Source organism: Coptis chinensis, chromosome 1 (genome assembly GCF_015680905.1).
Source record: "Coptis chinensis isolate HL-2020 chromosome 1, ASM1568090v1, whole genome shotgun sequence".
NCBI lineage: Eukaryota > Viridiplantae > Streptophyta > Magnoliopsida > Ranunculales > Ranunculaceae > Coptis > Coptis chinensis.
Genome location: NC_141456.1, coordinates 16781633 through 16799106, shown reverse-complemented (window position 1 = coordinate 16799106; position 17474 = coordinate 16781633). Strand labels below are relative to the sequence as shown.

Sequence of the window (17474 nt, the reverse complement as noted above, 5' to 3'; positions counted from 1 at the left end):
ATGCACAAAGAGCAGTATTTTCCTGCCGGAGCAAGGAAATGCTCTCATTGGTTAAATCTAGCTGGTTTGCGAGGCTTTGAACTTGAGCTTCGAGGTTTGCCATGCTTCGTGGGCTTGAGAATTTTGGTTTTTTGGTTTTTGATTTGTGTGAAAGTGGTTTCTCAAATAATCGAGACCACAGACGGCGCCAATGTAAAGGAGTGTTTTTTCGTTGTATATACAGGAGGAAGAAGAAGGGGTTTGGATTTGGGAAAGACCGAGTTCGCTAAGGAGCGAGCTGCCTACGTATCTTCTATTGATTCTGGGGGGAGAGAAGAATTAGGTCTCACGTAGTTCATATAGGTGGTATTTATAGGCATAAGAGAGTATTGATCTTTCAGACACGTGTATTCTTTTGTACAAATGTAGGGTGGAGATTACGAATGAGTGTTAGGTTGGTTCTGATAGGAAAGCGGTGATCATTGGGAGTGGGTGCAGTAGTTCATAACTCCCGGTGATTGGAGGTACAGGTAAGGCTTTGGTAATGATTACCCTTAGATTAGGAAAAACATCTTTATTCGAATCGTTCTGCTCTAGGTCGTTCGGTCTTCTTTGGAACGTTCTTGAGCGAACTAAAGTGTACCACCTACATGAAGCGAGCTGCTCGCAAGTCGATCTTGGAGGACGATGTCTTGAGTACGTTGCAATCTCTACTCATACTCAACGCATGCTTAATATTCTTTAATGAGAATATTACTCCCTTACACAATGTAAAGTTTTCCGAGTAGTTTTTTGGGTCGTGCACTGGAATTTGAGTTGCGACTTGGGGTCAATGGTATTAGATTCCAAGCCAAAGTATTGAAAGTCAAAAGTCATGACAGGAACAAAATTTCATAGTCTGGTCGTTAGCCCGGGCATAGAAGGCAAAATTCATGACGGACAAAATTTGTTAGTCTGGTTGTTAGCCACTTAGCCACTATAGTGAGTAGTGTGAGACCATATAATAAGTCTCAAAGACTCAACAAGGCTCCAGAACAATATTTAATCTCACGTCTTGCCATATAGAGAAGTTTTAGAAAACAAGTATGCAAACCATGGTGTCCATCCGGGGTTTTTTTTTTCTCAAGTCTTAAACTCTTGAAACACGTCCCTCGAGTTCGATCATTAACATGATTTTTTTAGATTCTAATTCTAATTGATAATTGTAATTATGTAAGAAAGGCTCATCTATTTTTTTAATAGAGAATAATTATGTTATTTAAGTAACATTAAAAAGGTTTTTCTAAATTATTAATAAAAGAGAATTTATTCTAATATTAGCGAGAGAAATTGGAGATGATTATATAATTCAAATGATATTAGAGAGGTTTTTCTAAATTATTAATAAATAGGAGATTTGTTCTAATTTTTGTGAGGGAGATGTTTCGAAATTGAGCAAGTATGGAGATTACAAATTGCCTACTCAACCCTGGAGAGAGTTGCTAAATACCTGACTATCATATAGTGTAGAGATTGAACTCTAACAATCTGTGTATGCTTATATATTCCACTCGGATTGTTTCACTAGGAGGAAATGAACTTTCACAGCAGTTCCACAGCTCCTATGAAATGTTTAGGAGTTTGAGGGGCAGTACATGTTCTTGTGTGCATGAATTGCTCATCCACCGGAACTGGCTACATGAATAGTGTGTGGTCGAAAGGCTGTAAAGAGAAGAGTACATCCACCATACATGACACATCCATCTATAAATTCTCTGAGCTCCTTAATGTTTATGTTGCATACGGCCTCAATTCTCATGGTTTTGCAAATTGCAATTCAGAAGTCCTAGACTATTTTTCGCACGATGACAACATAGACTAACTTTCTCTCTTATTTCGGTTATTTACATATAAACTACCTTTGAACAGAAAAACTGGTCAAAATAGAAGCTAACAACTTCAACATGGAAAGAGCAAAAATGAGGGCTCTACATGGATCTTCCTCTGTACAATAGAGATCCTGCCTAGTTTTGTACGACACCACACTAGCTGATCCGTTGTTATTCTTGACATTTTCAGCACCCTCGATACTAGTTTCAGGTCGACCTGTGAGAAGAAAATGAGTTGATCTGATTGTTCTTTCTGATGCTTTTGGAACCTCTTTACAATGCAGTTTCCACTCCTCAACATGTCCTTAAGCTTCTTTTCCTTCTGCATTTTAATAGAGAGAAAGTGACAATGATAAATTACTTGAACATCGTACCATATTTACCACACGAACACATACTTACTGTATGGATGATTTATAATGTTTAGATTGAAAAAAAAAAAGATTGTTTAGATTGAAACCTTTTGAAGATTTGTTTGGACATCCATCAAAAGCTCTGTATCAGCAGGGTCGAGGAGTTTGAGCTGAGACGCGGAAAGGCCCTTTAAAATGATGTTACCATCATGCTTATCCGCTCGAACAAAATCCCAAAATATGTGCAAGGATTCTTCAACAATTCCTAACAGCATTGAGCATGTAATGGCATCCTTTCTTAATCTTCGTCCTTCTTTATCCTTTGGATCCTCTGCACAAATTAACTTCATTAACTTCAAGAAATCCACATCTTTCAACCAAAAAAAAGTAATAAGTGGCTGTAGAATGGATTGGCATACAGATGGAAAATGTCACATGACTAAGGGATGTAGACCCCTTTTTGCGTGCAACTTTGAAAATCTACACCACTTCACCAAGGATTCAGCAGTAAGGATATATTTGGGTGACAATTTTATGGTCTGAGCCTTTTATTTTTATTTTTATTTTTCTTGCCCTACCACAGATGAATACTTAACTTCGAGTTCTGGTCGGGTAAAATTATAGAAAAAGTTTAGATAGGACAATGAATGGTATATTCATCCCTATATGTTAGACTGATTTTTTCCATCAATTTGAAAGGCATCGCGAATAGATGTACCTTTTATGACTGGAACTTGAAGCAGATTGCGAAGCACACATCGATTTTTAATGTAGTTTTGAACGCGAGGTCCTTGAAAAGGCTCATTTTCCAGGAATCTTTGCATGAGCACTTGAAATTGTTGAAACTCTCCAGCAACTTGGTTGTATGGACGAATCTCATAGGGGTCGGACTCTAAAAGCTCCCTGGCCTTTCCATATTGCCAATGGAGGAACTCCCAAGATAGACACAACTGGCCAACGTACACAGTCTCTAAATGGCTCTCCAATTCTCTGACAAACATTATGGATGAATCTGCTTCAGGTCTTCGGCGTTTAGGCAATAAAAAGTTCTGAGATAACATTGACGTAAGAGTTGGAGTAGAAGATTTACGGGTTGTAGTAGACTGAAGCGGGTGGTCCTTTAACTGAAGAAAACCTGCCAAAAAACAAATGGTGATTAGGTTTGCTACAGAACGAAAAGTAAATATCCCAAGAAAGAGGCAGAAGTAAAGGATTTTATTCATACAGCAAGGAAGATATTTGTTATTCATGCCCACTCTGTTGAGGCAAAATAGTTTCAGACAAATAAGAGGGTCCAATATGCTAGAGTGCTAGACATGAGCTTATGAGGGACCTGGTTATGGTTTGCTAAGAATCCCCGTGAAGAACATGGAATGATGGAGGCAACTCCCCTTAAACAGTGAGACAGCAACCACTTTTTAAAGTATTCTACCTTCACTGTTCCATTGTTTTTTAGGGACACCTCATAGCTAAAGAATCTTGTACATAGAAAAAGACTCCTACATTTGCTTAGCAATCTGCGTCTTTAAAGAACTCAGGATCTAAGAGGAAATAAAGAGGTGGAGTGGGTGGGAAAAGGAATGAGAATAAGAAGTAATACTTACCTCCTACTGCTTTTATGGGGTGTTTGGTAGTGTGTCAAGCATCATATGCTTATCCATGCATAATCGAGCTCTAATTTGTATGCTGGTATGTGGTATCCCTACAAATCAACGTTATGAACACATAAAAGTTCTTTTCCTTTTGGCACTTGTCTAATCTACACATAACGTCAAAGGTGTATAAACAGTTCTTCTAACAAAAACTATTTTCTGTGAAATTCAAACTCCAAAACCTTGTAACTGGTCACTATGAAGTATGAACTGCTTGTGGTCTTACAACACACTCAAATAGGGCACTTCTTTGAACATAACAGTGATGCCATTTGATGTTAAATTGCTGTCGTGATAAAAAACTTTAGTTTCCTCTTCTAAAAATTTTAGTGTCACAAGATAATGACAACGTCAAGGTATTAAAATACATCTATTTTAGAAGTAGATAGTATAACTATGCATATAATAGTTTTCTCAATGTTACGTAAACTACACAGCAAAATCTATTTGATGATCTATTCTATTATATAGCATTGAGACTCCATTAAGCTAATTCTAATCTGTCAATCAAAAAGCAAGAAATTGATTGCCTTACTGAGAAAAGCCAATGTGTTAACAATATAAAGCGGATTGGTAGTAGTTGATAAATTATGCCGTAAAAGATATATCCTGAAACAAAATGTTCAACTGAAATAAAGAATGAAGAGTGGGACTTACCTATTGCATACATCTTCTGGTAGTTCAAGATATCAAATTTTCTCATCCTTTCTCTGTAGCTCTTGTAGAATTTGTGCAACTCATCCATTCTATCTTCGTGTTCAAACTTCTCGTCAATCTTCCAAGGCTTTAGATCTTCAGACATCCTTGGAGACTCAGATTCTTCTAAGATGGTAGGAAGTCCTGTATCTCTGACCTTTCTTAATTCCATTTTCAGCTGTTCTATCAGGTCCTGGTGCTCCCAAAGAGTTTCTAAGCCATTAGATTCCTCAAAATCCGACAGAGATTGCTCCTGTAAATTAGACTCCTTACAATCTGACAACGATTGTTCCTGCAAATTAGACTCCTCCTGGTTTTCATTATCACCAACTACATCAGCCCCTTTTCTTTCGGAATCTTCTTGCTCACATTCATCTTGAATTTCGCGAAATTCTCTCTCAATATGAGCATCTGTTTCCAAAATACTTGAGTGTTGCAGATGAAGTTCTTCAAGTTTTTCAATATCATTAATCATTTCTAAAACCTCATCAATATCAGTCGATTCATGTCCTGTTGGGTTTTCAAAAGGTAAAGTCCGATCACTTAGTTCAAAACCCTCTTGGTCCAAAATTCCCTGAGTTTCCAAATGAATTTCTTCAGAATTCTGAGTATCTTCCATTATCTCTACCTTCTTTTCACCCAATTCGACCGCAGATTCTGGTTCATCTTCACTATCGAAATCTGCATCAGACAAAAACTCGTCGCTGTTTGAGTCCATCATATGGTTCATAACAGAGAACTTATCCCATAACTTAACAGATTCGGGTTCCGAATCAAAACCACATAATTCATTTCCATCTATAAAGTCAATTTCATCATTGAATTCTTCTTTCCCCAGAGAACTGCTAAGCGAACTGACTGACTCTTCCTTCTCAGATAAAACAGCTTCACTCAAAACTACACACTCTAGGTTCTCAGACTCCTCGACACTATATAAATTGTTCATTATTTCTTCACTAACAACTTCTCTTTCTGAGTTATGTTTCATAAAATCTTTCTCAGACAAAAACCCATCCTCTAAAATCTCTTTATTATCAACAGAAACTTCATTTGCATTTAGATACATTTCTTTAACAGTAAAGCTCATAACATTTGGTTCTTCTATAAAACCACTTAAAGCCTTCTTTGGTATAAACTCACGCTTATTACTAGTACTAGCTATAGTATCTCCAATACTACTTACACTATCATTATAAGGCTGAAATTGAAACTTAAAACTAAACTTCGGCGACGTTTCTTTTTCCCCCAAGGTATCATTGTCAGAATCCTCATAATCAAGAACTTCAATTTCATTACCTTCATTAGTAACAACATCATTGGCCTTAAAACATTCCTTTTCAGTACTCACATCAATTCCATATCTGCAAAATCAAATTTAAAAACATAAAAAACAAAACAAAACCCAATTAAAAAATAGTACAAAAGAATAAAACTTTACCTGAAAAAACTATTGGTTATGGACCTGAACAGAGTAACCATGAAAGTGGAAACAGAGAACCAAAAAGAACTAGCAATGAACACCATTTTTTCCCAGAAGAATTCATTAACAGTTCCTTCATTAACCAACTAAAAATGGGTATCAACCATATATCATTATTCACTTCCTCAAAATTCAACTTAGTAATCCATGTTTATTTCATTTTGAAGCAAAACACTTCAGTTGTGTGTCATAGAATTATTCTTTCACATCAAATAGACTTGTCACCTGTTAAAAGGGAGTTTAAGGTGAATAATTCAATAGTTCTGTTAAAAGAAGTTGATACCTGACCAAATAAAACGAGTTTAAAGGCTATGAAAAAGGAAAAGATAATAACAGTTGAACGACTTGGTTCTGTTTCTTCACACTTCTTCACTGTGTATCGTGGGAAAAAAATGTAATGTGTACAGTGTACTTGTATGAGAAATGAGGAGGGAGACAATATTTTGAGGTAACTAGTCTTATTCTAAAATTGTGGTGTTTGATGCAGCAAGTTATATGTGTTTCATTTTTCAGGTAAAGGAGTTAAAACCGTGTTGAACTTTACGCCAGCCATGATTCCTTCTACGACCAAATATATGTATATATATGTACACCTGGCACCTGCCAAAAAGAATAAATGAATGAAATATCTCAGATATCTGCGATATTAATTGTGGATATTCTCATACAGACATACAGTCATGTTCCATTAAAAGAAATAAAATTATATGTACCAAAATTATTTCAAAATATCACGATATTTACTGAGATTTTAAAAAACGAAAAAGCTCTGGACGGTAGAGTCCAATCGCACTGTCAATTTCAAGAGAATAAATTGAACCGAATTTTCTCTTGAGAGAAAGATATAAGAAGTTGCATTTCTTAAATTCTTATGAGCAGAAATATTACTTTTCAAAATTCGCCTCCCTAACATTGGAAAAATATGGATAGCGTGGATTGAAGTCTAGGGAACCATGAACAATCAAACATGCATGGCACGTCGTTGCACCTAAGTAGGGTCATAGGCTCCACAAGATACAAACTCGTTCACAATGGTCCAGCTAAAAAAAACTATATTGCCATCTACGAGGTCCGAATGGTTAACATCCATTCATCCCTAGTGAAGTTATTTTGGGCCGTATGTGACTTTGTCGAATAATTTTGATTACTTTACTAAATTTACTGGCATTATTAGGCTATAACTTGACAATTTGATATCGATTTGTTATTATATTTTAAAGTAGTGATAGTTGATTTTGAAGGATTTGGGTTTTAGCTAGTCAGGGTTTTAGATGTTCATGTTCTAAAAGATAATAATATTTGTGAAAAACAATATATTGACACAATTGGTGGTGAGGAATAATTTCGCGTGAGCCTGCAAGAATTAGTGGCTACACGTAATCTAATTTGACTAAATGTCTAAAGCATGAACGGCAATATCAGGCATCTATTGTTTGCCTTGTCTCATAGCACATAATTATTTACTGATTTTGACTGTAATACAAAATAGATTGTCTATTTGCTGACCTGTTTCGTTGTTGATATGAAAATATGAAATGGAGGTGAATTATGAATTGTCACCTTTAGCAAAGCCAATACCACTATAACAGAGTACCAGACTATCATGTCGACACATTTTCGTCAGTGATCAGTCTATATTTCGGTTACTCTAAAACCACTAAGTTACATAATTTCTTTGGTTAAAATCTTCATCCTTTCTTTTACTTTTTCAAGGATTCGATTTTAATAGAGCTAAACATGCATGTGCACAGCCAGTGGATTGAGAAGGAAAGAAGGAATGCGATGTTTTATTTCTCACTGGGCATTGGTTGGTGGAAACATTCAATAAATTTTTTTCCTAGATGTAAATCCGCTAGGCATCCTTTTTATGAAACAAAATTCAGGAAATACTTTGTTGGGTAGTATAAATGTGGTTTCAGTGCTTGGGTTGGGTAATGCCACCATCTAATTGTATATATATTAATAAAGGGAAAGTGATGCAACCTAATGTGGCTGCTGAATTTGATTAACAAATGTGATCACATTCCTGATACTAACCAATGCACGAAAACGTCGTGGATTTAAGTGGAAAGAGGAAACAGTCTAGTGCGTAAACCAAAGGACCAATAAATCAAAGAGTGCAACCACCTTTAATACATAGCCTGATTTATTTTTGTAAAGATATTCTAATATATAGCCTGAATACTCACTTTATTTTATCGAAAAAAAAAAAAAAAAAAAAGAAGAATACTCACTTTATATTTTCATGTGCTTATGTATTAGTACCCCGAAGGCATGAATCAGTGTGAGGGAAGGCATTTCTCTCCCCCGCTCTCTTAAAGTTGCGTGATTTCTCTTGATCATGACAGTGCCACTTTTAGGAAAAATAGATAAAGAAATAATTTCACATCATCATTGCTTACTTTGTGAGCGCTTAGCCGCTTATGATATCAATGAAAAAGTGGTAATGACGAATCAGTGCTTACTTTATGTTCTAGTGTGTATCGAATAGAAGATTGCGAATAAGTGTGCGGGTGCTAGAATATAATATCAAAAATAAAGATTGCACGCCCACCCAATATTAATTTTAATTCTTTCTCTGTTACTTCTTGTTATATTATTCTAATATTTTGTCATATTAAAATTGTTTATCCTAATATATTCATATAATCCTGCTAAGTTTCTTAGGTTTCTTATATTATTCTAATAGATTCAAATAATTCTGCTAAGTTTCTTAGGTTACATATTATTATTATTTTCAATAAACCATACTTTTTAGTCATGAATTAAGAGAATTACAGTAAGCAAACAAACCAATCAAAGCAGATTACATGGAACAAATAAATAACAAGTACGTACATTAAAAGTAAACCCATGTAAAGTTCTCCTAACAGCATCACCTCGGCTCCAATCCGCCACAACAAGCATAGGATGTTTTACCTGTATCCACCTTACTACAACACCACTCTCGCTCCTTCAATGTGCAAATCTCCAACCCACATCTTGCGAAACAACAAAGACTCCAAAGGTCAAAAACCAATACATGAAGGTCCTAATTGCCAGATTAACGTCTCACCAAGTGCACTGCGACGGGCAATGGGTGCCTGATATTAATTCTTGCATTGTCAAGGTATCGATACATCGGGGCGTTGAACAAAAACATTAGATTTGAACAATAAAGGATGAAGGGGATAACTCAGCAAACACATCCAAGATACAACATGATTCCATATATACCATAATTTTTTGAAGATTCAAACTCTTGAGAATCGACTTCAAACCGCTGCAAACAACTCTAGATCTGAAACACTAAAAATCAAAATCCATTACAACCATATAAGAGATCCAAAATGAGAAGGGTTGTGTGAGCAATTCCCTTCACTAAATCTCTCATTAAACTGTAAGAATCATAGATCTTGGACATTAAACTAAAGAACATCAAAGAAAGGGAGAAAAAGAGGATTTTTTTCCTTTTCTTCTTCGTCTTCATTGCTCACCTAGCTATCTACCTTCAACCCTCTATTTGAGCAACCGATGATTTATTAATTACATACTTACATATGTGACTTCAACTTCTTTTTGTGGGTTCATATAGTTTAAATGGACATGTGAAGTTTTAATCGCTAATTGAGTTCTTGACATTTAGTGAGATTTTCTAATTTTGTTTTCTTCTTTGACTAAATCGAAAATGACAAAGAGAGACGAGCCCATAAATTCTCAAAGTTAATTGGTTTTTGACTGTATGATCATTGAAACTTAGCTTTTGAATAATGACGCGGTTACTTCATTCCGGTTCCATATAGTTGTGTGCTTCTTCATCTAAGGCATTCAATGGTGGGGTGGGATATTAAATCCTTGGTATCAATTGGTGATTTGGGATGCGGTCTCGTTTGATTCTTTGCTAGCTGTATGTGGCTGTGATTATATGAGGACCTCCCTCATTGCTTTTCCCTCTCACAAGAGGAGTGTGGCGATCCTAATATCATGTTTTTAGCCTTGGTCAAGGGCTCTCACAGGTAAATTTTCTTCTGCAAGTGTACATGGTTACATAGTACAAAATATCAGGATATGGGTATTTATTGATATTCAATTTCTGGATATGTATCGTGGATATATCCCCCTTTTTGGAGATATTTGATATTGTTTCACATGCAAATATCGTAGATATATCTAAAATATCGATAAATATCGTGGATATTGTGGATATTTCTTGATATATCATAATACATTATTTATATTTATTTGAAATATAATGGTAAATATTAAATAAAATTGTTATATACACAAAATATCATCAAATATCTCTAAATATCTCTAAATATCGCAAATATCATCGAAATATCACCGATATTTGCAGTCGTATATATCTCTTAACATATCGTGATATTTATATATCTTTCTCTGAAATCTGGATAGATATTCCCAAATATCGTGATATATCGGGATATTTTGTACTATGCATGGCTAGTCTTTCTGTCATGATAGTAAGGAGTCAATGTTTATATTGTATTTTCAAAACATTAATAAAATCCCAATTTTACTGATAAAACAAATAAAAAATAAAAAATAACCCCTCCAAACTAGCCTTGAAACCAGCCCCACCTCTCGGGAGGGTTGAGGGGTCGGGCGAACCAGTATTGGCCCAGCCTAACCCACACTTCAAGGAATAGGAGGGCCACCCAGTCGTTACAGCTCGAGGGTTTCTTTCTTTGACAATTGGCCTGGCCTGGCCATTTTACACCCCTATATAGTATATCTTTTACTTATATATTCAAAATTTCAAATATTGCCTTACAAATTGCAATCTCATAATAAATTAAATGTCACTTTAATGTAACACAAGCAAGAAACCCAAGCTAACAACCTTGTTTTGCTATATTTTTACACAAGCAACCAAAGTGAACAACCTATATATTTTCTTTGTGAATATTTTAGTATTGCCTGATCAAACCAAAGTAAATGTTACTCTTATTGGATGATGATCAGTAAAAAGCTGCTTTTAGCAATGATCCAAAAGATCCTAACAATATTATCATCTCCACGACCAACCCTAAATTTCACTGGCCCTATGCAAGTTCTCTAAAACCAAGCCTATTTGTTAGTGGAATGGGATTTTGCAATAGAAGTTTGTTGAATTTTTTAGCATATTTTGGGTTTAATCTCCCTGGTTCATACATATCCTACATAAAAATCATTTCACTACGTACTAACCCATAAAAATCTCCTATTTTTATAAAACACCCGAACTGACTAAAATACCCTCCACACACAAAAACCTAGATCTCAAATTTCTCTTTTCTCTTTCTTCTCGCCGCATCCTCTTTTCTCTTTGCAAAGCAACAACCGATAAAAAGACGAAATCTAAGATAAAAATCATATATATATATTTTTAATTTTGTTTGTAAATAAACAAAATCTAAGGTGAAAATGCTTAATTTATTATATAAATATGCATTTTCATATATAAAAATGGTCGATGGAACGACTAGCGGATGAAGTACCAAAAACTTTCAAGATAGAAAATGTTCACAATTGCCACATCAAAGTAAGATTGGAACTGACTAAGAAAGAGAAAGAGACATTATACTCTGAATACCACCAAAATGAAGTTGAAAACTTGAGGAGGGAAAATGCTGAGTTGAAGAGGGAGAATGAAGAGTTGAGGAAACTTAATAAAGATTTAAGGGGTAAACTTGGTAGACTAACGAGAATAGTTTGTGAAGAGAGTCTAGAAGATATGTTTGAAAATCATGAATATAACGAGTTCTATGGGGAGAAAAATAGGAGAAATGTAGATTCTGTTGAAGGGGAGGAGATGTCGGTTTGGTTGAAGGGGGAGGAGATGTAGATATGGTTGAAGGAGGAGGAAATGTAGATATGGTTGAAGGGGTAGAGAACAGAGGAGATGTGGATTTGGTTGAGGAGGAGGGCAAAAGATCCAAGTTGTCCGAGAAAGAGTTGGCTGAAAAAGAGGACATTGGAGAGACTGAGTTGTCTGAGAAAGAGTTGGCTGAGAAAGAGACATGTGAGGAGGAGGAGAAAGGAAAGGCAGATGAAGAGGAAGAATCCGAGTTGGATGGAGAGGAGGAAAGCAGATAGACAAAGTCAGATGAAGAGGATGAGGGAAAACCTAACTCGATGTTTAAGAAAGTGAAGGAAAGGGAGTGGATGAAGAAAACATCAGCGATATATGAGTTCAGAAATATTAAGAAGCAAACAAGGAATACTAAAGTTGTTGAAATTGAATTGGATGATGAACCAGTGATTGATGCAAATGATTTCGAGATTCCACCACCACGCGTAGGAAAGCCTATGTCAAGACCACATTCAACCAAGATGTGGAAAGTTTTTTCAAAAAAACAAACCAGAAGTAAAATTTACTTTTCATTAATATATGTAAGTTTTTCTTATCGTCTGTGTAGTTGTACAAATTGTTTTGATCGTGCATGCATATTACAGTACAATTGCGTGGATGGACATCCAAATGCATTTGAAAATACAGGGGGTACACTTGAACCACCTGATGTTGAACTTCTTCGGCAGTGATAAGGTAAATCTTTTGATTACTCAAATCTTTTGAAATGAAAAAAACTTGCAATTTAGTAATTTTTCATACTATTTATGGTAGATCATTGATTGGTACGTGCACTTCTAACTCCCTAAGGAAGTGGAAAAGCTAATTGGATGTTCTCCACCAAAGTGTCTCCATTTCTCATCATTTGCATGGGTAAGTGTCACACCCCAAATTTCCATACAATATTTAAAACAATTATATTCAATTATCTGGAAATCTGGGGTGAAACAAAACCCATAACCCTGTTATCAAACACGATATATACAAAACTGAAATCAAAAGAAAACTAAAAGGAAAAATCCTTAAATCACATTATTAAACTACAAAGAAACTAACCAACTCTATTACATCTGTCTCAAAACAAAACCGTACCCTTCAGAAAATCTTAAACTAGAAGACTCCAAGAGCAACTCCAAATCACGTGTTCTTATCTACTGCACTCCACCATCTATGTTCCCAAGAACACACACATGTTGCTGATAGGGTTATATACTAAAAGCATTACTTTTGTATTAACTCTAATTTTTTATATTTTGAATGAGAATCATATGGGCAAATGTTATGCATATTATATATGTTATTAGTTATATGCATGTGTCTAATACTTTATGTTATAGATGATATGGTGTGAACACACAGAAGATCATATCATCAGTACCTTATAAAGTATAAGTAATCGTTCACAACCTAGATGGATTTGGACAAACCATTAGTACGGTTGTAGTATAATCTGGTATTAGTCTATCTTGACTATAGGATTACACTAGTACACTTTGTGTGTATTGAACAGGACCAAGTGAGGTTGTTTCTCCTTATACTGACTATATAAGAGAACAAACACCTCTGTTATTATGGATGCTTGTCCTCCTAATCCGGATATAATAACGGGCACTTACATGCATTGTACATTGTTTTAAATCATCAATGAGTGAGATTCATTTGTGAATCAACAAACTCGATGAATTGGGTAATGACATTGTATGTAAGGTGTCTTTGTTGATTATAGAAGGAATCGTGTCCCCAAGAAGTCGGGTTGATGATGTCCCCTTGAGGAGCTCAAAAAGATTGTCTTGTAAACCCTGCAGGTGGATTTATTCTGACATGGCAATGAGGTTGAGTGGTACTACTCAAGGACATAAGAAGTTGATTAATGTAGTTGTCAGTAACTTGACTTAATCAACGGACATTCAATATCTTATACACGGGGAGATCAACGAGCATATAATATGGAGCCCATAAACGCTGACACATAATTTTAGATTAGGGCGGTAGTGCAACAATGGCCTTTAGTGGAATAAGTCATTTGTTGACGGACTTGGGCTGTGTGTTCGGGGCGAACATGGGAAGCCCAAGCCCGTCAAGAGGCCCAACCCTAATTTCTTCTCATGGTCCCTGTTGTAGCCTATAAATAGAATACTCTCTCTCTGGCCGAAATTCACTATTCACTGGTTCTGAAAAAGAGGCAAGAAAAGTATATCTGAATTCGTTTTTGATCTTGAGAGAAAGAAGAGGATTGGTAGATCGTTGTCCACACAACGTCCAATCTATTCTAAAGGAATACAACAGAAGATCAAGGGGTTGATTTTGGATTTGATAAAGTTTTGATTCTCAGAGATTATATCTAAGCCAATTCCTAAAAGGTATGTTCTCTATCCAAATCGTGAGAACCTATTAATTCCGCTGCGCGTGGTTCTCGCGGTTTGTAGAAACATTTGCATTCTGAATAACGATTCCTACAGTTGCAAAACAAAACAAACATGGGTTAACAAATTGAATTTGCTGGTATGAGTAGACTAACAACAAAATATATATAATAATCTTTCAAATATAACATTACCAACCATTTCAACTTGGAAGACAATATAGTTCCGTTTTTCAAAACGGCGTGTAGTTTCTTCCCAAGTAAAATTTCACCCCCAATATACAAATTCCAAGAATCTCATATAACAGTACTCATCATTCCCACTTTCCAAAATAACTCACAACATAAATACCACTTACATTCTATTTATTAAATGCACATATGATAACTTAATTAAATATGAGTTTGGTATTCCTTACCTTTAAGCCAACACATCGTCTTAGGGTAGGATATTTACGTCCCTGCAGAAAAGATTAATAGATCATACCCTCCTACAAAACAGAGTTAGACATCACAATAAAATGATTTATCTCAACCAGTCAAATTTCCATTCATAACCAAACCTCATTTAAGGCATTTAAGTCTAATTGATATAATCTGGTTCGTCCCGCATATTCGGGGAATACCACTTATCATAATACCTATATCAAGGTTAGTCATTCATATGACATCATTACGTCATAAAGTTTCTGCGTGCATAACCATAGATCTCAGACTATCACAAATCATTAATATTTTCGTAATAACATATCAAGTTATAGTCATTTCACAGTCACATAGAAATCACAATCATTTACTAATATTATTCACAATCACACTTCACATCCATAACATCACACAATTCATATACTTTTACTTAAAAACCACTCGTCTACTTATGAGAACGGGGAAATATCACACTCAAGGAGTACATTCATCCCTTGTGAGTATCAACTCATACAAACCACATATATATTTCTCTTAAAAAATCATATACATCATAATATATAAATATTCATATGCAATAACTGAGTCACACATAAAAATTAATATTTTTACTTTGTTTATTAATTATCTCGTTGACTCATTTATTAAAAGACACAGCCCAACCTTTAGTTCCTACTCCACGATTTGTACTACACACATTTGCCAAATCACACATATCCGTGTGCCTCACTCACACCGAGTACCACTACAAGACATATGTCCCAAGCGGGATATCGCCTCCAGGAAACATACTTTCATCTTGTAAACTCGTAACTTGTGAGTCACAGCCATCTCTGGGCTTTCCATACACATAATCACAAAGCCTCCTTTGGGCATTACAAAATATCAGGTCATTCATGGCACATTCAATGAATACCTCGGGTCATTCCCGCCACATTCAAGAAATACCCAACATAATACTAACAGGTCATTCATGGCACATTCAATGAATACCTTAGGTCATTCCCGCCACATTCAAGGAATACCTATCATAATACTAACAGGTCATTCATGGCACATTCAATGAATACCTTAGGTCATTCCCGCCACATTCAAGGAATACCTATCATAACACTAACAGGTCATTCATAACACATTCAATGAATACCTTAGGTCATTCCCGCCACATTCAAGGAATACCCACATACATTCTCGTACATTCAAGGAATACAGCCCCACCCGCAAGGCGAATGCCTTAGTTCCTCTCTAAGGCGGCTTTTCACATGACAGCATTAGTCATAAACATTTCTTTTCATCACAGAGGCGTGGAGAGATCTAAAGATGTGGGCGACACATTAAATTTTCACTGGACATTTTTACACCGGATTTTAACACTCAAAAGTTATCATTTATTATAAAATTTTCATTATATTATAAAATAAACATCGTCTCAAGCAATAGAATCATTAATAAATATTCTAAACACGATAACCAATCAACTCACCTCATTATCCATTATATAAATCATAAATATCAAAAAGTTCAATCAGGAATAACGCATTAGTTAAATGTCTTGTGAATACATTTTAAACTACCACAATCACGTATACAATTAAGTACTAACATTGTACACATATAGCTAATTATCACAATAATTAATAACTAATATATAATATATAATATAGTATAGTGGCTGCACTTTTGCTCAAAGCTGCCTACGTATCCAAATCTTTTAAGATTGGAATCAAGCCTTCGAAGTTCTTATCAGTCACATAGTCAAAATCAAAGTCCATCAAAGCCAAATATATATTATTCCATAATACCATGCCAAATCTTTATATTCTTTACACTCTACTCACGTCAAATCTTAATTAGATAATGACAAGCAAGATTATACCATTTTCGACAATATTTTATTATTACAATTGTCCACAAAATTAAATATGTGAAAATCTGGAAAAAGTCAACCTTCCACAATCAAGGGTCAACGGTCAAGGTTAAAGTCAACATGTCATGGCTAAGGTAAAGGTGCATGGCTCATGGGCTCATGGCTAAGGTCATGGTTCAAAACTTAGGCCCAAAAACAAAAATGAAACTGAAACTGGCCCAACAACAAAACTAAACAAAAGAAACTGGCCCAAACAAAACCAACCCACTTAGTTCCGACCCAAGCCCAAGCCCAACCAAGTCGTCTCCCTCACCCGGCTACCACCACGCGCACCATTCAAGGCCTTGCCACCACTCCTCACCTCCTCATTCCAGCGGTTTTGCTCCTAAACAAAAACCCTATAACTTTAATAAAAGCTCCAACTCGATTCCTCACCTCACATCCCCTCCTCCAAACTGGATCTGAAATTTTTTGACCTCCATTAATGGTTTCTACAAGCTTCAACAGCCCACACCCAAACCAACATTCAATCATACATCAACAACCAACAATTCAACATCACAATATATATATATATATATAATATATAAGAGTTCAAACCAATCCATCAGGACGATTTGTTCCTTTGGCTTGGCGACGCCATTAACGCCATTCCAAAGCTTCGCCAGCACCCATTCCACTACACAATCCAATCTTCATTCCCCAAACCCAATTCAACAACAACACCCCTTTCCCATACACCCCGACAGTTCAACCACCAATCCGAAATCAACCCACACAACAACACCGTATAACAATTTCAAACAATATACATGACAAAATGTTTGTTTGGGCTCGCGCCACCATTAACGGGCCCAATCAAGCTTCGACAGTTCAATGTCGATATACGAGTTTCAACAGAGTTTAACAAGTTTTAACAATGACAGAAGAATGAGCAGAAAACATGAGCGGAAATCTT

The 17474-nt window shown here is 35.6% G+C and overlaps 1 protein-coding gene across 1 annotated transcript; it reads right to left on the bottom strand.

Moving 5' to 3' along the window:
- Nucleotides 1–1832: 1832 nt before the first annotated feature.
- On the bottom strand, nt 1833–6587 carry LOC147522540 (uncharacterized). Its single transcript, XM_086594093.1, has 5 exons — nt 5987–6587; nt 4510–5909; nt 2919–3335; nt 2308–2531; nt 1833–2169 (listed from the first exon to the last, which is right to left on the bottom strand). The coding sequence occupies exons 1-5, from the start codon at nt 6070–6072 to the stop codon at nt 1918–1920; spliced, it is 2379 nt and encodes a 792-aa protein (XP_086450219.1). The 5' UTR covers nt 6073–6587; the 3' UTR covers nt 1833–1917.
- Between the last annotated feature and the right edge of the window lie 10887 nt (nt 6588–17474).

What these genes read in the sequence shown, in the direction of transcription:
- LOC147522540 (XM_086594093.1), bottom strand. Translation starts at nt 6,072, where the DNA reads ATGGTGTTCATTGCTAGTTCTTTTTGGTTCTCTGTTTCCACTTTCATG. An exon ending in CCAGAAGATGTATGCAATAG is followed by an intron (nt 3,336 to 4,509) that starts GTAAGTCCCACT and finishes GTTTTTTGGCAG; the next exon opens with GTTTTCTTCAGTTAAAGGAC. An exon ending in TCAAGTTCCAGTCATAAAAG is followed by an intron (nt 2,532 to 2,918) that starts GTACATCTATTC and finishes TAATTTGTGCAG; the next exon opens with AGGATCCAAAGGATAAAGAA.